This window comes from Fundulus heteroclitus, chromosome 3, assembly GCF_011125445.2.
Source record: "Fundulus heteroclitus isolate FHET01 chromosome 3, MU-UCD_Fhet_4.1, whole genome shotgun sequence".
Classification (NCBI taxonomy): domain Eukaryota; kingdom Metazoa; phylum Chordata; class Actinopteri; order Cyprinodontiformes; family Fundulidae; genus Fundulus; species Fundulus heteroclitus.
In genome coordinates, this window is record NC_046363.1 from 27,904,885 (window position 1) to 27,925,566 (window position 20,682).

General features: G+C 41.6%; 2 protein-coding genes across 4 annotated transcripts in view; one reads left to right on the forward strand and one right to left on the reverse strand.

Annotated features, from left to right (window-relative positions):
* Positions 1-2,395: 2,395 nt before the first annotated feature.
* mfap5 (microfibril associated protein 5) lies at positions 2,396-11,484 on the forward strand. 2 transcript variants are annotated; one of them, XM_012875142.3, is made up of 7 exons: positions 2,396-2,525; positions 3,422-3,496; positions 3,612-3,644; positions 3,751-3,780; positions 5,050-5,137; positions 9,893-9,966; positions 11,031-11,484. In XM_012875142.3, exons 1-7 carry the CDS (start codon positions 2,399-2,401, stop codon positions 11,141-11,143), a joined length of 540 nt encoding a protein of 179 aa, XP_012730596.2. In that variant the 5' UTR covers positions 2,396-2,398; the 3' UTR covers positions 11,144-11,484. The 2 variants fall into 2 exon arrangements, with proteins under 2 accessions (XP_012730596.2, XP_035991000.1); XM_036135107.1 differs by lacking the exon at positions 2,396-2,525 and adding an exon at positions 3,012-3,104.
* A 2-nt stretch (positions 11,485-11,486) lies between these two features.
* Positions 11,487-20,682, reverse strand: part of necap1 (NECAP endocytosis associated 1) — a 35,018-nt gene continuing 25,822 nt past the window's right edge. Inside the window, exons 3-7 of one of the 2 annotated variants that reach the window (XM_012875139.3) lie at positions 19,217-19,321; positions 17,350-17,431; positions 17,134-17,242; positions 16,758-16,908; positions 11,487-12,943 (exon numbers count right to left, since the gene is read on the reverse strand). In XM_012875139.3, the coding sequence (XP_012730593.2) occupies positions 12,831-12,943; positions 16,758-16,908; positions 17,134-17,242; positions 17,350-17,431; positions 19,217-19,321 (560 nt within the window). In that variant the 3' untranslated portion in view covers positions 11,487-12,830. The remainder of the gene's footprint in view (positions 12,944-16,757; positions 16,909-17,133; positions 17,243-17,349; positions 17,432-19,216; positions 19,322-20,682) is intronic. The other variant, XM_036135105.1, reaches the window with a different exon arrangement.

A 20,682-nucleotide genomic window follows, 5' to 3' on the forward strand; every position in this document is an offset into this window, starting at 1 on the left:
TTTGCAAAACCATCTCAGGGGTGTGAACCATTGCTTTTATATATATGTCCTGTGGTCTAATCAAACTAAAATTGATGTTTGGCCATGATGACCGTTGTTACAGTTGTTGTTACGTTGTTAAGAAGAAATCTTGCAAGTCTGAGAACAACATACCAACAATGTGAAGCACGGGAGTGGCAGTATCATGTTATATGGACATTGTCACAACATGCATGGTACCATGGAGGAAAGATGACATGGAAAGATTGAGGTAACGTCTCAAGACATCAGCTAGAAAGCTTAGGGACAAATAGATCTTCCCAATAGATCTAAGGGTACCACAAAATTAGTTAAAACGTGACTTAAGGACAAAGAATACATTTTCGTTGGAAGAGTGGAAAAAGTGTGTGAGAGCATGGCTGCCAACAAACCTTCGACCATTTCACGCATTTCATGCAGTCAAAACACAATTCTCACAAACCTGAACACCTGAATTTAAAGAAAGTGGAAAAAAAGTCACTTTGACTTTCTCTCGTTCGGTATCCTGGTATTCAGCAAACGGAAAATGAATTTTAGCATTTCTACCTGAGCTAAAGCAGAAAACATGTAGGCACAAATAAGTTGTGTCTTTTCATATCATTCTAAACACATTTTGAAATTATATACTGTGCAAAAGTTTTGGGTGGGTATGAAAAAAGCAGCAAACAAAAGATGCTTTCAACATTTGATGTGTTAAAACTTTATCTTTATCAATTAACAAAATGCCTTGAAAGGACAGTAGATCTAAAAATTTAGATTTGCTGTGAACACCCTCTTCAAGACAGCATCAGTTCTTGTAGGTACACTTACACGCAGTTTTTGGAGGAGCTCTGCTACAAAAATCTTGGAGAACCAAAGATCTTATGTGGATATTGGCTTCCTCAAAGCTTTCTGTCTCTTAATGTAACCTCAGACACAGAAACAGGCTCTCTGGGGGCCTTGTCATTACTTTCAGCACTCCGGTCTTTTCTTTATGCTGAAGATAGTTTTTAATAAGCTTGGCTGTATGTTTGAGGTTGTTGTCCTGCAGCAGAAAATATTTGGGGTTAGTGTTAAGGAAAGATCAAACCATTAGTCATACGCCTGGTGTTAAATGATGGATACGTATCTGCCTGTACTTATCAATACTGAAGACATCATTAATTCTGACCAAATTTCTATAATTGTAACTTTCTCCAGCACTTCAGTGAAGAAATAGCCTTCTCCTACAGCAAAATATTTAAATTCTTGACTCATCAGTCGAGATAACCCGCTGCCATTTTCTGCAACCCGGTTTCTATGTTTTCAGGTATAGTTGAGTCGTTTAGCCTTGTTTCTATGTCGGGGGTATTGCTTTTTGGCTGTAGCTCTTCTATGAAGATCACCTGTGGCCAGGCGTCTCTGGGTGGATGTACCTGGGTCTCATTGATTTCTACCCATTGTGAGTGGATGGCACTCTTGGACATCTTCCGATGTCAAAGGGAAACAAGCTTGATGTGTTTTTCTTCTGCATCTACAATCCCCAGCGTTACCTGTTTCATTGTGCTTCTGCAAAAGAGCTTGAACGGCAAATCTTGAAATGCCAGTCTGCTTCGAAATGACTGTGAAAGACCTCGCTGATGCGATACAGTTACCTTGCGTCTTCTTGATGCGCTCAGTCTTGCCATAATGTGATGTGAAACTCGCTCCACAACCTCACCTTGGTAGCAGAGTTTGGCTATTGCTCACCCAGTTTTAAGCCTCCTACACGGCAGTTTCAGTTTCAGTGGGTGACTGTGTTTCAACCTACATGTGACACCAAAGAGCATTAGCAACTGTTTGGTATACCATATTTTTGAGAGCATAAGGCGCACCATCAATTTTATAGAAGATTTGAGGATTTTAAGTGTGTCTTATAGTCAGAAAAATACGGTAATTGGTTGTTCAACTAGACTACAGTCTCACACAATCCCTGTCCTTGTTCGAGTGTACCTATAAGAACCGATGCTGGTGTGAAGGCAAAGGGCCCTAACACCAAATATATATGTGATTTAGATTTTTCTTTATTTTGCATACTTTGCATTTTGTAAATTGATGAAAATAGATTATAAATCCTTATATTTTTTAAAGCATTCTTACTTTACATAATTTATTTTCACAATTGCCTAGAACCGTTACAAAATATTGTATTATTTGTGTTAATTTAGTAAAAATAGTCAGGATGTGATGGTTTTATAGATTAAGCAGCAGATATAGTTTAATATTTTTATTTCACTTGTTAATAAAATAAACAAACTTACTCATATCTTTGAATGTATTTACCCTTCAGAAAATGGCCAAAACCATACAAGACTCAAAAGACAAAAAGATTGAAATTTAAATAAAACGATAGTGGATGAATTATGAAAACAGGGATTCGGTGATGGGATGGAGGGGGGAGGAGGAGGAAAATGAAGAGGAGGAGGGTGCAGGGGATGGAAGGAGGGGAAAGTACAGAAGACAAAAGATCCGTAAAAACAGAAAGCAGTTGTGGAGGACGGCAAAAAGTTGTGAGTACGAGTTAATTATATTTCTGGCCAAATGTTTTTCACATTATGTAGGAAGTACACACTCAGGAACATCTGCAGACATCCAAAAAAACACGGACTGGGGGAATTATCCATCCGTCTAGGAGCAAAACGTTACAGGAGAGCGCTTGTCTCGTTACATTGTTTTTGCAGACATGTAAGTTGTACAATTTATAATTGATTGCAACGTTAACAGACAGAGAGAGAGAGAGAGAGAAAAGATGGGTCTATAACAACTAAATTCGTGCAGAGGAATGAGTTTATAACAAAAATCTCAAGCTCAGATTGGCCAGTAACGGTTGTAAAGTTGCGAGGCAGTGACATGTTTTCTGAAAACAAAGAAAGCTGGGAAAGAATGTGAGACTGTAGAAGAGGAGGGGTGGAGGGGTGCTCAAACAGGGCATACAAAAGAAAAAAAAAATCACATTCTTTTCAGAGGACTCACATTTTGGCCTCCAAAGTTCCTCTGACACATCATACATGGAATGATGCTAGGCGGGAGAGGAGAGGGGGAAAGGAGATCAAGGAGTCAGGCGGAGAAGGAAAAACACATTTACAGAGGTGAGGTGTTTTCCTTAGCTGCTCCACTGCTACTTTATCAAGCTGTTTACAAGCCTCCAATAAATACCAGATTAAATAAATGTAGGAAAATGACATCAGGCACTTTTACAGCTGGGAGAACTTCCCAAAACATGGTTCTCTGCAGCCCATCTGTGCTTTTTCGCCAAAGGAAAACCTTCAAGGAAAACATTTCCATGGCTGAGAATGTGGGGCGCATTCACACAAGACTGGGATTGCAGGAAACATAAACAGCATAGTGAGGATATTGAGTAGTTCCACCATGTGAAATCATCCTGACTCTCTTCCTCTTCCTCCAGCTTGTAAAGCTCACCTCTCACAAGTTGAAGGAATGGGCAACTTCCCAGTGGTCCTGCTCCTCTGCGTTTTCCACGGTAAACGCGGCCAAAACGAACACACAAATCATCCTGTTTTAATTACGGCTGAGTAAATGGCTGTTTGTTTTTGCATCCTGCGAAACATTCTCCCCCTCTGGTTTCTGTTCCACAGCTCTCACAGCTGTAGTCCGAGCCCAGCAGACCGGTAACGACCTTTTCCTCATAAGTCACACTCTTGATCAGGACAAGTGAAATCTCTCACCTGGAGGATGTTTTCCCAGTCTAATCCTGTTTTCTTTCCTTGTTTCCAGAGCCTCCTGAAGGTACCCCGTTACCATCTAGTAAGTGGCTGCATGCCGGGACGCGGCCTCTGATCTCTCTTTAAGAGAAGCCTAAACTGAATACCTTAATAAGGCCATATAAAACCCAGCACTTGTTGCAAAGATAATTTGAAAGTCAGTTTATCATGATATCAACTCCCTTTTTAATGAAAACCAACCAAAAAAAAAATCCCCTTCAGTGCGTTCCAGTTGCATTTTTTTTTTTACAATATACTGAGACTGCAGCGGTAAAAGTTTTAAAAGATGATCTTCCAAAGCTTCTTTCCTGGTATTACTGGATCTCACTATTGAATTTGATACAAAATAATATATTGATTGATAGACTGGGAAAAAGTGTAAGAGGCTCTGTGGTGCTGTGCTAAATTGGTTCAGATTGTCTTATGTTCTGAATTATATTAAAACACCTGCAGTCACCTGACTATAAGGTGTCACTGATAAATATACCCACTAAATGACCTAAATGTACATGTAGTGAGTCGGTGCTATGCTAAATGTGTCATTAGGTAAGTTTAAATATGATCAATAAAAAAATAAAAAAATCACATGTGGCGCTCTTCAAGGCCTTATTCTTGGGACCCTTTTATTTAATATCTACATGGCCACCACAATTTAGATTATGGAGCAAGACATCTTTATGACGAGAGAGACGCTTCATATTTCAGTGTCACCCCCCCATGACCAAAGTCTCTAACAGACACTATGGCCATAATATAAAAAAAATGATTGGTCGGAATTTTGTTTTTTTTTGGTTATAGTTCAGCTTTTAACTAGATTCAGGTTATTGACTACAGAGTATGCTAGAAGCCAAGGTATAATAATAGACTCAGAATACTCAGACATCGACTTTGGCCAAATACCATCTTAAAAATACTGTCAGAATTAAGGGTTTCTTCTTCAGAAAAGATAAAGCATGCTTTTATTTAATTATTATTATTATTTTTTTAAAAAAGCATGTAAGCTGTTGTAGCCCACTGAAAACGCCGTTGCCAGAATCCTGATCGACAACACATAAATTTGTAATTTCATACCAGTGCTTTAATCAGACCGCTGACTGAATGTTAAGTCTTGTTTGGGCCCAAACACATTTCAGCGTATCTGGTTAGGTATGAAGTACAGACCTGTTTATTCAGTGTTCACAGGATCAGAAATAAAGTAAAGCAGGTTGTTTCTTTGCTGATCCACTCTGGAACCATCGCCCTGAAGACCTGAGATGTGCACAAATTGTTGCACTTTATCGTCTAATTTATATTCTTTCTGTTGTCTGCACAGACTGCAGGGAGGAGATGTATCCTTGCACCAGGATGTACTCAGTTCACAGACCCATCAAGACCTGTCTTGGCAGACTTTGTCTCTACAGGTGACTTGAAACCTTTATAGATATGGGAACAGTTTCATTTCAATATCTTCTTGATATTGCTTTAGAGATCACTAATTTATATTTATCACATTCCATGGTCCCAGATCTTAATATCACCTTTTAAGTGGTCTTTGTAAATTTCTCCTTTTGGTTTCTGAAGGTCTGAAGGTTTTTTTTTTTTTTTTTTTTTTACTGTTGCTGCTTATTACTAATTTTCTGTTCTGCGTCGGACCATTGAGAGACTCTTTTCCTCAGTTAACTCAGACCTGTGAAAAACTCAGATATAAAAAGGTTTCTAATCTCAAGAGACGAACCAGTGCTGAGTCTGTTTCAGACAACTAGCTGCCTTTCATCAAGACAGTTCTCTGTTGGATCTACTGAAGATAATATTTTGACCCATAAAACAATATTTTTGCATCACTAAATTCAGCACATTCTCTGGTTCTGTCTCAGATCTTTAGTTCTGTCTAATTCTTTTGTAGATAAGAGTGGAAAAGCAGCCAAAGTTGAAAGGAAAACTTTGAAATCTCTTGTTTAAAGTCTGGAGAACGCTAACCACTTTAAAAGACTAAAAGAAAACCTGGCAGCATGGAAGATTGATATAAATATATTAGTGGATGTTTAAAGGTTTTCCAAAGTACTCTTTGTATTTCAAAAGAATCCTTTAGCTTCATGTTTTTACGAGAAGATTAGTTTGACCTGTTCAAACTTGATTCATGCCTACACTGTGTTCGCAGGAAACTGAAAAAAAAAAAAAAAAAGCTTTTCTTGAAAGCATTTCCTTTAGTTCTGTCTCAGTCTTTGGAGGTGACCCAGTTTGCCGTCTACAACTGCAGTCAAATGTTTCCTCAAACTGTTGTTCTCACTTTCATGTTCAATAAACCAGTGAGATATGATTTGAGCTTTGTGACATGGTGCATTATCCTGTTGGGAGTAGCCAACAGAAGATTGGCGCGCTGCTGTCAGTAAAGGATGGACATAGGAACAACGCTCAGGTATCCTGTAGTGTTTAAAGGATGCCAAAGAAATATCTCCCATACCATTAAACCACCAGCAGCAGCCAGACCTGTCCTTTTGCAGCTGTCCATAAGTCATGTTGAGGGCACCAGGCAGGGTGCGTTGTCGCCTTAGTTTCCTCTTCTTAGCTGACAGTAGTGGCACCTGTTGTGGTCTTCTGCTGCTGCAGCCAGTCAGCTTCAAGCTTTGACATGTTGTGCGTTCAAAGATGGTATTCTGCACTCCTTGGTTTTAATAAGTGATTATTTAAGGGACTTTCGTGTTTTCATTATCTGCAACCAGTCGGACGGTCTCCTCTGACGCCACAAAGACGTTTTTGTCCTGATTGTTGCAGCTCAGATTATGTTTTACATTTTCCAGATTACTGTCTTTAAACCTAAGATATACACTGCCTGGCCAAACAAAAAAAACAAAACAAGTTACCACCTGGATTTAACTAAGCAAATAGGTACGAGCCTCCAATTGGATAATTACTGCATGGGTGATTATGTTTCAGCTGGCAACAAGTTATTTAATCCCAACTGGTGCAATGAGTTGCTTCTCATTTCTCAAACAACCATGTGGAACGACACATCCTGTGGTCGTGGAAAAGATGTCAGTCTGATTCAGAAGGGTGAAATCATTGGCACGCATCAAGCAGAGAAAACATCTAAAGAGATTGCAGAAACTAATAAAATCGGGTTAAGAACTGGAAGGATAGTGGGGATCCATCGTCTTCGAGGAAAAAATGTGGCTGGAAAAAAAAACCTGAATGATCGTGATCATTAAATGTTTGGTGAAATCAAATTGAAGAAAAACAACAGTAGAACTCCATGCTTTGTTTAATAGCGAAAATTAAGAGCATTTCCGCACTCACAATGCAAAGGGAACTCAAGGGATTGGGACTGAACAGCTGTGTAGCCTTAAGAAAACCACTAATCAGTGAGGCTAACTGGAAAAAGGCTTCAATTTGCTAGGGAGAATAAAGATTGGACTCTGGAAGAAGGTTGTTGGACTTCTGTGCTCGTCATGGATTGTCCATCACAAACACCATGTTCAAGCATAAGGGTGTCCATATGTGCTCTTGGCACCAGGACACCCTAGGTCGCAGTTCAATGATCGACTTTGTTGTCGTTTCATCTGACCTGCGGCCGCATGTCTTGGACACTCGGGTGAAGAGAGGGGCGGAGCTCTCCACCGACCACTACCTGGTGGTGAGTTGGCTCCGATGGCGGGGGAGGAAGCCGGTCCGACCGGGCAGGCCCAAACGTACTGTGAGGGTTTGCTGGGAACGTCTGCCGGAGTCCCCTGTGAGGCGGAGCTTTAACTCCCACCTCCGGGAGAACTTTAAACACGTCCCGAGGGAGGCGGGGGACATTGAGTCTGAATGGACCATGTTCCACGCCTCTATTGCTGAGGCGGCTAGTCGGAGCTGTGGCCGCAAGGTTGTCGGTGCATGTCGTGGCGGCAACCCTCGAACCCGCTGGTGGACACCAGCGGTGAGGGAAGCCGTCAAGCTGAAGAAGGAGTCCTACCGGGCTTTTTTGGCCTGTGGGACTCCGGAAGCAGCTGATGTGTACCGGCAGTCGAAGCGGCAGGCGGCTCGGCTGGTCGCCGAGGCAAAAACTCGGGCGTGGGAAGAGTTCGGAGAGGCCATGGAGAAAGACTTCCGTACGGCTTCGAAGCGATTCTGGTCCACCATCCGGCGTCTCGGGAGGGGGAAGCAGTGCAGTACCAACACTGTTTACAGTGGGGGTGGTGTGCTGCTGACCTCGACTCGGGACGTTGTGCGTCGGTGGGCGGAATACTTCGAAGACCTCCTTAATCCCACCAACACGTCTTCCATTGAGGAAGCAGAGCCTGAGGACTCTGGGTCGGGTTCTCCCATCTCTGGTGCTGAGGTCGCCGAGGTTGTTAAAAAGCTCCTCGGTGGCAAGGCTCCGGGGGTGGATGAGATTCGCCCTGAGTACCTTAAGGCTCTGGATGTTGTGGGGCTGTGTTGGTTAGCGCGGCTCTGCAACATTGCGTGGACATCGGGGGCAGTTCCCCTGGATTGGCAGACTGGGGTGGTGGTCCCCCTATTTAAAAAGGGGGACCGGAGGGTGTGTTCCAACTACAGAGGAATCACACTCTTAAGCCTCCCTGGTAAGGTCTATTCAGGGGTTCTGGAAAGGAGGGTCCGTCGGATAGTCGAATCTCGGATTCAGGAAGAGCAGTGTGGTTTTCGTCCTGGCCGTGGAACACTGGACCAGCTCTACACCCTCAGCAGGATTCTTGAGGGGGCATGGGAGTTTGCCCAACCAGTCTACATGTGCTTTGTGGATCTGGAGAAGGCATTCGACCGTGTCCCCCGGGGGATCCTGTGGGGGGTACTCCGGGAGTATGGAGTACCGGACCCTTTAATAAGGGCTGTCAGGTCTCTGTACGACCGGTGTCAGAGTCTGGTCCGCATTGCCGGCAGTAAGTCGGACTCGTTTCCGGTGAGAGTTGGACTCCGCCAAGGCTGCCCTTTGTCACCGATTCTGTTCATAACTTTTATGGACAGAATTTCTAGGCGCAGCCAAGGTGTTGAGGGGATCCGCTTTGGTGGCCTTAGGATTGCGTCTCTGCTATTCGCGGATGACGTGGTCCTATTGGCTTCATCAGGGCGTGATCTACAGCTCTCACTGGAGCGGTTCGCAGCCGAGTGCGAAGCGGCCGGGATGAAAATCAGTGCCTCCAAATCCGAGACCATGGTCTTGAACCGGAAAAGGATAGAGTGCCTTCTCCGGGTTGGGGAGGATGTCCTGCCCCTAGTGGAGGAGTTCAAGTATCTTGGGGTCTTGTTCACGAATGAGGGGAAGATGGAGCGGGAGATCGACAGGCGGATTGGTGCAGCGTCTGCTGTGAAGCGGGCGCTGTACCGATCCGTTGTGGTGAAGAGAGAGCTGAGCCAAAAGGCGAAGCTCTCGATTTACCGGTCGATCTACGTTCCTACCCTCATCTATGGTCACGAGCTTTGGGTCGTGACCGAAAGAACGAGATCCCGGATACAAGCGGCTGAAATGAGTTTTCTCCGTAGTGTGTCTGGGCTCTCCCTTAGAGATAGGGTGAGGAGCTCAGTCATCCGGGGAGGACTCAGAGTAGAGCCGCTGCTCCTCCACGTCGAGAGGAGCCAGTTGAGGTGGCTCGGGCATCTGGTCAGGATGCCTCCTGGACGCCTCCCTGGAGAGGTGTTCCGGGCACGTCCCACCGGGAGGAGACCCAGGGGAAGACCCAGGACACGCTGGAGGGACTATGTCTCCCGGCTGGCCTGGGAACGCCTTGGGATTCCTCCTGAGGAGCTGGCCCAAGTGGCTGGGGAGAGGGACGTCTGGGCCTCCCTACTGAAGCTGCTACCCCCGCGACCCGACCCCGGATAAGCGGAAGACAACGGATGGACGGACTCTGGAAGAAGGTCATATGATCTGATGAGTCCAGATTTGCCCTGTTCCAGAGTGATGGGCACATCAGGGTAAGAAGAGAGGCAGGTGAAGTGACGCACTCATCATGCCTAGTGTCTACTGACCCAGAAACTAACAAGAAAATGAACAGGTGTGCCTAATAAAGTGGCTGGCAAGTGCTGTTTGAAACATTAACAACATTAAGGTTATGTTTATATTTGTTCTTAAGGTTTCCAATTACAAACTACGGGTATCTTAAACTAAAAATGTAATTTCCTGCTTCAGAGGAAAGCTGTTCTAACATAGTGGTGTTCATGTTTTACTGTTGCTGACGCAGCCTTCCACGCATGTATGTGATCAACAATGAGATCTGCATGCGGACGGTGTGCCAGCAAGACGAATATCTGAAAGGTAAGAGGATCTTCATTTAAAAACACATTTTCTTTATTTAATATTTTTCCAAGAAATAAGGAAGTAAGGAAAAGAATTCAGAAACATAGAAGGAATGAAGAGAGGGAAAAAAGGAAAGGATGAAATGGGGAGGAAAGGATACAGGGCAGGATGCGAGAAACAAAAACGGATGTACGGATGTCCGGGAAGAAGGAAAAAAATTAAAATGAAGGGAGGTCACACACAAAGAAAGAGGGGGAGAAGGAATACAGTATGTTTTAATAAAAATAATAAAATAAAAACAGACAAAAAGTGAGGATGGAAAGCAGAAAGGAAGGAAAGATTACATGACAAATGAAGTTAGTACACAACAGAACGACAGAAGTAGTTAAGAAAAGAGAGACAAGGAATGAGAGTAGGGCACAAAAAAGGAAGGACAGACAAGAAAAGAGGAAGACAAGGAAGTAAAAGTAGGAAAGTTCACAATGAAGAAAAACAAGAAAGGACAGAAGGCTGTGTAGAAGGAAGAACAAGGAAGACAAGAAGGGCAAAAGGACAAAAAGGAGGAAGGACACAAGGAAGGAAGGAAGGAAAATAGTATGGGCATAAAGAAGAAAGTACATTAAATATGCAAGACATTTAGGAGGAGGGAAGGACTCAAATAGGAAAAAAGACAGGAAACAAAAGACACAAAGAAGGAAAGGACACATGATCTAAGTGCAAAAAGGAGGACACATGGAAGGACACAAGGAAGGAAAGAAGGGTGGTAAGAAATAATTAGTAGGGTCAGAAAGAGGAAAAATGAGGTAGGGACACAGTAAACAAAGAAGGAAAGACACTGAAGAAGAAACACAAAGCAGTACACCATTTTTGATGAAAGAATAAGGAATAAAGCCTGGACATTTTTTTTTTTTTGCAGTCTTCTTTTCCATACTTATCCAGAGCTGGAAAACATTGAAAACCAATTTCAGAACTATCCATACTCTTCAAGACTGTTTAGGCACTCTGTGCAATTTCAGAAGTGTGTGTGTGTGTGTATATATATATAAAAATAAAAAAATCCATTTGATTTTGTTTTCAAACAGCTGAACTGTGCAGAGAGTTGTCTGGGTGGCCCAAACGTATTGCAAGGTCTTCTTCTGGGAAGCGCTGCCGCAGTCGTCGTAACAACCCCAAGACCTGGGCCAACAAGGCCTGATGTGGCCCAGATAGGTGATTTTATCCATCAGCGAGGACGATGCGTTCGCTCCGCAGCTGGGAATCTCCTCCTTTTCTCTCTGACACGGTCATGTGTGCTCAGTCATGTCTTTGATCATGTATCAACCTTTTTATTGTCTGTGAATACGAAAGCTACGTTCATTTTATGGGTGTTTCGGGACTTCCATGGTTTATGATCCATTTAAGGTATTGTGGTAGTGGGCCTATAGCAGCACTGAGTCATTTTATGTTAGATAAAAACAAAAAAAGTAGAAGTTGTGACTGTAAAAGGTACCTGTTATTATGCACAGCAGTTTAAACAATAAAACACAAACAACATTTGATTTTGAGCAATTCATTTATGTGTTTATTTTGTTCATTTAAGAAAAGAATGGCATGGTTCGAAGTGTTTTTATTCCCATTTTAATCTTCCTCCTTTGCATATTCATTTTTATACACTTTAAAGTTTAAACAACGAGTAACATTTAGGATAAATACATATAATTTAAGACAATTAACAAACACTCCCATTGATGGTGCGCTCCGGTCAACACCCATCACCACGCCGCTCGTTATTGCACATCGGACACAACACGTGTATATCGGTGAAACACAGCCCAGCTCTTGATACATAATTTTTTTACATCAGTTTACAACCAAACACTCCTACAGACGCATATTAGCTTGGTTCCTTGTTCTGTTTGTCTGCAGCGTGCCAAAAATACCTTCACATTTCAACACATAATCAACAAGCTGTAGATAAAGCCTTCCTGAGACTGACTGAACAGGCCAGAATCCGACCTGTTCGCTGAGCTTCAGAGAGGTCACGACCCAACAGACTCAAAAGTCACAGTTTAAACAGCTGTGCTGAGTGGAAATTACATAACGTAAAAAAAAAAATCTCTCTTTCCCCTCGAGGCGAAGATAAAAGTATACATCGCCTCTGTTCCTTTTCCTAACACCCTCTCCCATCCAGCACTTCCCACTTCCATGTGTCCTGATTTATAGTTAAAACAACACATCCGCGCTGGAGTCAGTGTTAAACAGCTGCGCGGCCGCAAGAGCGGAGCAGAGCCCGACCACTTCGTAAATCAGCGGCGCACTGACGGAGTTCTCTCAAGTGAACCCAATCTGCGGTGAACTGCACAATAATCTCAATCCGACGTCATAAGATCCCTGCACTGGATGCACGCTTTTATGAATTAATAACTACACGGACAGAGTCAACTGTCAGTCAGTGCATATATTCAGTCTCCCATCTGGAGACCTGGAAAAAAAAAATGAAGCTACAGTACATTAAAAGGCAAAACCACCAATAACAACTACTGACACCATAACATCTAAAGCAAAATGTCTCTGTACAGAAGGTTACTTCAGTTAATTAGATCTTGATATGCCTTTCCTTGATATTCCTATGGTGTTTATGCTATCAAGCAGCGCAGAAACTATTGGAAGTAAGAGAAGGGAAAACAGGAATATAGCGACCACAGGAATCTGCTGAAACGGCCAGCTTAAGACAGCAGCGAGGAATTCATGACCAAACCAAACAAGAGAGGGTTACCCTGCTCGGCAGGGAGAGATACGGGACCCCAGGCTGGGGGAAATCAATCTGTAAAAAGTGCTGCATAATTTTTCAATAAAAAAAAAAAAAGAAAAAAAAGAGGGCAAAAAGCAGAACAAGTATCTCCTCACTTCTGGGTCACAGAGTCAAAGTCTCCCCACAAGTCATTGTTGGCTGTGGACGTCGGGTTGAACGGAGCCATTGAGTTGGAGTTACTGGAGTCAAGATCTAGCAAGCAACCTGATGGTTTAAAAGAAAAGGATATAAATTAGCTTCAAAAAGAAGTTCATTTTCTGGCCTTTGCCTGACTATGTTCAGAATAAGTGGTCATGATGAGGTACACGGTCTGCACAGGAAATGACTAAAAGAGCAGAAGTCTAAAGAAAATCTTTGAAAGATCCTTGAGAAAGATTGGAGAAAAAATTATCAAGGCATTTTTAAAAGACTGTAGGAACATCTGGTTTCTTGCAAAGAAAATATAAAAGAAGTGAGGAGATTGATATTTTCGTTAAACAGGAAATATCATGCAAAATTCCCTTTTTTGCCCATTAAATACATACTGTATTTTTCGGACTATAAGGCGCACTTAAAATCCTTAAATTCTAAAAAAATTGATGATGCGCATTATAATCCGGTGCACTTTATATATGATTACCGCTGTGCTTACCGTCTGCTTTTATGTGGTACAATGCGCTCAAAAATCAGTGTAAATCTGGTGTAAACTTACGCTTTTAAAAACACGGCCGTAAGCCGCGCCGCTTACGTTACGCGGCCAGTGTATTCCCTCCTTAAGGTGACCTGATTTGGTTTCTCTAATGAAAACTGGGGTCGTCTCTGAATTTGTTAAGCACAGACTCTCTGCCTGGGGGTTGGTTTGTTTCGTCTCAACTGCAACGCCGACGGTGGGCGGGAAAGGCCCAAAGCTCTACTACATTGGGACAGCGGCAGGACCGGGTAAATACCTCGTTTTTGCTAAACTTTTTTTTACTCCATCATGATACACTGAAATCGGCAACATTTCCGGGGACAGCTTTTCCAGGGGACATGTAATCCAAAACGGGGTCTGTCCCCGGAAAAGTGAAAATGTTCTGTTGTTCATTACACCGTCCTCCAGCATGCTACAAAAATAGCAGAACGGAATGGAGTGATGTGCTCTGTGACCTGGAGGGGAGCAGGTGTGAAGTGCCTCCTTTAGATTTAAAGTGACAGCACCAAAACAATTCGTTCTCAGACGCACCTCAGAACAGCGGTAAAAGAGGGGCTGTGGGGCAACAATAATGAGTAATTCAGATCCAATCATTGTGGTTCCACTTCATATAAACCACAGGATTTAAATGTGAAAAGGAAGACATTAAAAAGCATGATATATCCCTTTTAAAGAACCAGCATTCCCAAAGGTCTAACACTTACAGGGCTTTGTAAAAGAATGACATTAAAAAAACATTTGAAAATTGGAAAAACCTTTAAAAATCATGTATCACAAATATCCAGTACTTTGTTTTGGTCACATTAAATTGTTCTAAAACACACCGGAGTGGTTTTAACAGGACACAACATAAAAAAGTTCAATGAGTATGAACACTTTCTCTGTATTTAGCCACTTTCCTGAATGGTTTCCGCTCTGGAAACGGCCTCTGTTTAATGTGCTGAGCTTTTAAGATCCTGAAACGTTTAGCCACCACCCAAACACAACAAAGGTAAACCCAACTTTGAAACTGAGCAGCAATGAGTCTCCGCACTTGCAGAGTTTTCCACTTTACTCTGGAAAAACCACTCGCCATATTATAAGCTGTTTTCTTGGGCACGAAATCTTTGATAGGGAAAAGTTCCTCGGGGTTCTGTCGGATTTTTCAAATGTTTTGAGCCCCAAAACCAAAATTCCACTCACTTTAATTATATTCAGATGGCTGCAGAAATCTCTAAGGAGAGGCATCTTTAAATCTTGGCACATCAAACCAGAGAATAAAGCTTCGCCTGGAAACTGCGGTTTTGGTACCGATGCAGCTGAGCTTCAAAAAGACCCAAACACATGCGACAGGCAGCACCACTTATTACTTCAGGATTCCAACATTTTAAAATGTATTCCTTTATCAGTCTTTTTAGTAGGTACTCCAGCGGGTCAGGAAACTTGCTAATAGCTATGGTAGATGTAAAGGTTGGAGGTACAAGTGCTCTGCAGGAACGACAAGAAAACATGTTTTTTTTTGGGTAGTTTGAAGAGCTACACCCATTTATATAATCAATAGCATATACCTTTACTTTACACTGTGGAAATAGAGCTTACTGGAGTACATTTGGGTAAGATTTACTATTTTTTTTTTTTTTTTTTTTACCATTTATGGGATATAATTTGTCTGTTAAGTGGACTAAGCCAAGCATTGGATTTTTTTTGTTTCCATCTTTACCCTTTCTTCCTCCTTGTCATCTTTGTTTCTTTATAACTATTGCAGCCTCTCTTCCCTGCAGCCCGACACAGATGTGGTCTATGGTGCTTTTAAATTTAAATAAGTCAATTATGTAACAGAGGAAATACAATTTGAATCCCCTTTCTGTAGAGCAAATCTGCTCCAACACGGTAAGGAAACCACACCCACCTTATTGCTTGTCTAAGCCAGGGGTCAGTAACCTTTTAAGTCCATGGAGCAATTTTTGCCCCCGTTCCCTCCAAACAAAATACGTCTTGAGCCATAAAACCTACTGGGCCCGGAGAATAAAGATAACTTGTGGAGCTTTACAACATTTCCTATACAAAATGTGTTTATTTTATTATGAATGTTATAAAACCCAATTTTTAGTGTTGGCTTTTAGCAATAAAGAAAAGCTTAAAACCTTTAAAATGAGCTAAACTAAATATTGTTTTTGGAGGTCAAGTGAACCCTTTTCCTATTTTCGAAAATTAATAAAAACTGGTACCACCCATAAAAAAAATAAAATAAATGCAGCTTATTGAATGAGCTCAAAGGAACAAAAATAAATCCTTGCACCCATATAGTGAATCTGTTTCAGAGATTCTGAAGAAAATTTTCATAAAACAGACAATTGTTTTAAGAAATAAAAATAAAAATGACCTGTTTCTTTATCAATTGGGGATATAATTACTCCTGGAGTCCTGGTGACGGGGCTCTGGAGCTGCAGGCTGCAGACGCCATGCCTAAACTATCAGCACACTAGTGCTAAACTTATTGGCTCCCTCAGTGTCAATACATTGTACAAACCCCTTTATCTGACTAGAAAGCATTTTTAATGTCCACGTAAGGAGTCTGCTTTTCTGACAAACATTTCTGTGTTGATTTGGCCATATGCTTTGGATCATTATCCTACTGAAAGACTCAAGACAATCAATTTCAAGTTTATTTCTTTGATTTAAAATGTCCTGGTATTTTAAAGGGTTGTCTAATGCCAACATTTCCTTTGAAAGAGAAACAGGCCCACAGCATCACAGTTCCTCCCTTATACTAAACAGCATGTGAGAGATGTGTTTCCACAAAGTCCTAAAAAATTTTTTTTTAACAATTACTTGCAAATAACTTTTTTTCTATTGAATCACTTTACTCAATGTACTCAAAGTACAGCTTGAATTGATTTACTTTTATTTATTTTTTAAGTGAGAGATTTTACTTCTGGTATAAAAGATAAGGCGTTTTACATAACCTTTACCAGGGGAGCCAGTAATCATGGCGGACACAGTGTACCGATTTATGAGAAGAAAACTTTTTTAAACTATTAAAAAAAAAATGTTAACAAAACCACAAGGCTACATGTTGAGATTGTTGTAAATTTTGTTTTTGATGGTTAAAATGAACATTTAGGCAGATTACCTCTCCAACTTGTAATGCTTCTGGACAGTAAGCTTAATCTCTGGCCATCCTGCTGGTTCATCATGTCTGACTCCAGCGTTAGCTCATCAGCAGAACTCTGCAGAACCTGACTGCATGCTGCCGAGGCAGTTTAGCCATTTTATCGGGGTGTTCAGAGCAAGCGACACATCTTAAAGTGGCAGGACACCGACCCTCGAGGATCTGAGTTTAAGACCTTTAGGAGTACAAATACCCACCAGTGTCATCTCCCCCTGCTGTTGGCTGTTGCGTGTTAAGATTGGTAGCTCTGGATGAAGGTGGCGGGGCCAGCTTGCCCCCAGGAGGAGGAGGAAGAAAACCAAGGCCTCCTGAGCTCTGTGGACGAGACCTGTCCCTTTTCTTCGATTGCTAGACAACGACAGGATTCATGGATGGTGTTACTGTAGATTCAAAGCTGAACGGCTTTCAAATGCCTCAACAGATAAACAACACTCAGCGTTGGTGACGGTGAAAACGATTCAACGGATTTGAGTTTTAGAGGGAAGCAGTACTGTATAAAGCGTCACAAAAAACCCGAATACCACTTTAAACACATTTCAAACTTAATCACAACGCATAAAAAGATAAAGGTACCCCAATATTTAGAGTAATGGTTTGTCCCTCTTTGAAGCCCAGATCGAGTTTAGGAGCAGAGTCTGGAGCCTGAGCCTGTTTGCTCAACTCATCTTCTTGTTTTACCCACCTAATGAAGACAGACAAAAGGAAGACCGAAAGACCAAAATACCATAAATAAAAGACATTACTCACAACTCAATTCAATACGGTTCACATTTTTGAACTGCTGCTTACTTGAAGTGGTCCTGGAGCGCCACATTGAAGTCGAACGAATCTCCTCGGTCTCCAAAGCCGATGCCTATGAACGCGCTGCGGCCTTCCAGAGGATGAAGGCGGACACAAACGTTAGGAGTAGAACATCACAAAAACATACTGAGCAATAGGTCGCATTCAGTCAGGCCATAGTGGCCAATATGAAATGAAGTATCTAAATGAATCTGGTTTGTTAAGCTTTTTTTTAATGTTATCTGATATTTGACCTTATTTAGTATAAACTTTGGAAATAAACTGTTAATGTGCTGGAGTGTAACTTCCGATTCACAATGCATCGTTTAGTTAGAAGAGACTGTGGCCATGGTAACTGTAGCTCAAGTATATCATGAAACACAGACACAGAGACTACGAAGGATCTCAGTGAACTTGCAATGCTTCAGCAAGCCCGAAAAAGGAAGTAACAGCTGCCTCCAGATTTCTTCTACCCTTTATATCTCAAACTTATTAAATCACTAAATTATTGTTCTCATATGATCATCAGCTGCTTTTTCATAGTAAGAAACATATTTTTTTCTAGATTCCTTTGATTCTGAATTTTAACGTTCATTCTTCTTGAATTCAAAAGCGTAATTAATTATAGAAAATCTGGTTAACTGACTGTAGTCCTGCCTGGTTGTTGTTTTTTTAAACTTGCTATCTTTGCATAGCTTTAAAGCTACAGTTTGTGGTGAGGCTTCAAAGGACTAAAAGGATGTCAGTGTTTATGGGTAAGAGTTAAAAAAAAAAAGTCTGTCGTAGCATTACATGGACGGCACTGTAAAGAGTTGCTAATATATATAAAAAAAAAGAAAAAGTGCAGCTAGAGATGAAACACATTACAAAAACTCCATGTTTCTCTAAAACTGACAAGACAACAATATCTTGTATTCTCCATATGTGCCTTCGCTGTGGAGGAGGGTTGCGAGACAGAATTATCATCTTCCAGCAAAAACATCCTGGACAAGCTAAACTCTGCAAAAACACTCTGGTGTTGGTCTTAGGCATGTTTCCCCACATAAAAAAGCACCAAGCGTCACCAGTGAAGCAACAATAAAACAGTAAAACAGTGCCGGTCTCATGCTTTGGGCATACTTTCAAATGATTTTTTTTTTTTTTTTTTTTTGTCATTTGTTTTTCGCAGTATTGACCACAGAGCTTTAGGTAGTTGCTAGAAAGCAGAAGATGACGGAGGATTTTATTTTTCAGCATCACAATGATACCAAGCATGCATCCAACATTTTAGAGTCCAACCTAATGAAGGCAGAGGACTAGAGATGTCCTCTCTGTCTCATAGGTTTAGAGACATTTTGCCAGGTAGTAGAGAAATACTACCAGGCATAATTGTGGGATATCAAAAGACTGCTAACAAAAAGACTGAATGTTTAAATCAAAAGTGGATTTTTTTTTTAAAAGAGTATGTCACTGTCTTGTTTTTTAAGCCACAAAATTATGGCTTATTGAGGCAGGCCTGTACACTTCAGTTCAGTTTTACTGTTATTTGATCAGTTTGACGGTTTAGGTTTCAGGTATAAGCACAGCGAGTCCGCTAAAGGAAAACGGTGTTTTGCTTGTTGTGGCATATAAGCAATATTTTCACATATAAATCCAGCATTTTACATGTGCTAAAAATTAGTTGTAGAGCTGTGTCAACGTCAGTGTTTTTCCCCCCCTCGTTTTTTTTTTTGCCTGTACGTCTTGTTTGTAGAACGCAGCAGACAAACCCACGGAGGATGCCATTCTGCACTAATTTACACAGATCGAGTTGACACAGACCTCGCTTTATTTTTTTCTTTCTAAAATTATAGGACGGTTCAAATATTTATAGACTCGCAGTAAACAGTTTACTGACCGTTGTCATCCTGGATCCGAAGCACAAAGTAACGGCTTGAGTCACTGACTGTTTCTACTGCGATGCCAGGGTACTCCTCCACCGGTGCTTGGGCAAACAGCTCCCCTGCAGGGTCACAATGTAAACATGTCACACTCCGGAGCTGAAAATAAAGACCTCCATGGGAAAAAAAATGAAAAGCAAACAAAAAGGATAAAAAGAGTAACCTGCTGTATAATGTGCCATACACCTTTGAACTGTTTCAGACAGTATCCTTTCACCATCACTACTAAACACCACTGCAGTTTGACGAAACTACGTAAGGGACAGAGCCAACGTGAAAAGGGACAAACTCTGCTGACAAAAGACCGAAAACGAAGTGTGTGGTCAACTTGCAAAGCATCTCCCTGAAAACATCCTCCGCACATTGAAATATGAAGGCGTCGATATTAAGCCGAGGGGATGCTTTTTCTCCTGCATGCAGAAGGGAATGGGTCGCAGTTGATGGGACCTGAATGCAGGGCTGGACGATATAGAAAAAAAGCATATCGATACAATTGAAATTATATTGATCGATATTGATAATTATCAAAAGAACTCTAAATACACATTTTAAGTGCAGCCCTGGCCATTTTATGCTGTTGCTTAATGACCTGTTTTTAAATGAATGGATTCAAACACAACCCTTTATTCAACCAACCTTTTACGAAAACTGTAAGTGTTAAAAAAGAACAAGTGCTCTCTGAACTCTCTGAAGGCTGAGGGAGCTTTTCCTGGGTTTGTGATTGGTTGGGAGGATGCAATGACTGTAGTATTAACCTACATGATAGGCTAGAATGCACTGTTCTTTTATTGAACTTTTTATTGACCCCTGTTTTTTATATTGAACCATACATCTATCGATCGATATATATCGTTATTGAATTATCGTCCAGCCCTACCTGAATGCAGGGCAATCCTGCATGGAAACCTGTGAAAGGCTGGGGCACAGGTTAAACGTGCAGCAGGAGAGCAGACCTAAACATGCAGTGAGCGCACAAATGGATCAGTTTAGATCAAAGCGTGTTCTTCTGATAGAAAGGCCTAGCCACAGGTCAGACCAAGTATTTTCTGAGCGAGTCTGAGCCGTTTTCAGAAGAACGGGCAAAAACGTTAGTCTCTAGAAGCGCAAACCTGTGGGGAATATGACGGCAGAAGGCGGTTCTGCAAATTGTGGACTAATTACAACTGCAGGCCATAGTTTTGCCGATGTATATTTGTACAAAATGTTGAAATCCATGCATCCTTTTCCTTCCACTTTACGATTACATGCTACTCTGTGTTGATCCATTGCATAAAATATCAACTAATCACATTGAAGGTTGCGGTTGTGAAGGCTACAAAATGGCAAAAGGCACTGTAAATATCAGAGATATATGAAGATGAAGCCTTTTTTTTAATTATTATTATTATCATCATTTCAGCATAAACCGCTTGCTTGGGCACAG

What these genes read in the sequence shown, in the direction of transcription:
- mfap5 (XM_012875142.3), top strand. Translation starts at nt 2,399, where the DNA reads ATGGGATGGAGGGGGGAGGAGGAGGAAAATGAAGAGGAGGAGGGTGCA. An exon ending in GCTCCTCTGCGTTTTCCACG is followed by an intron (nt 3,497 to 3,611) that starts GTAAACGCGGCC and finishes TCTGTTCCACAG; the next exon opens with CTCTCACAGCTGTAGTCCGA. An exon ending in AGGTACCCCGTTACCATCTA is followed by an intron (nt 3,781 to 5,049) that starts GTAAGTGGCTGC and finishes TTGTCTGCACAG; the next exon opens with ACTGCAGGGAGGAGATGTAT.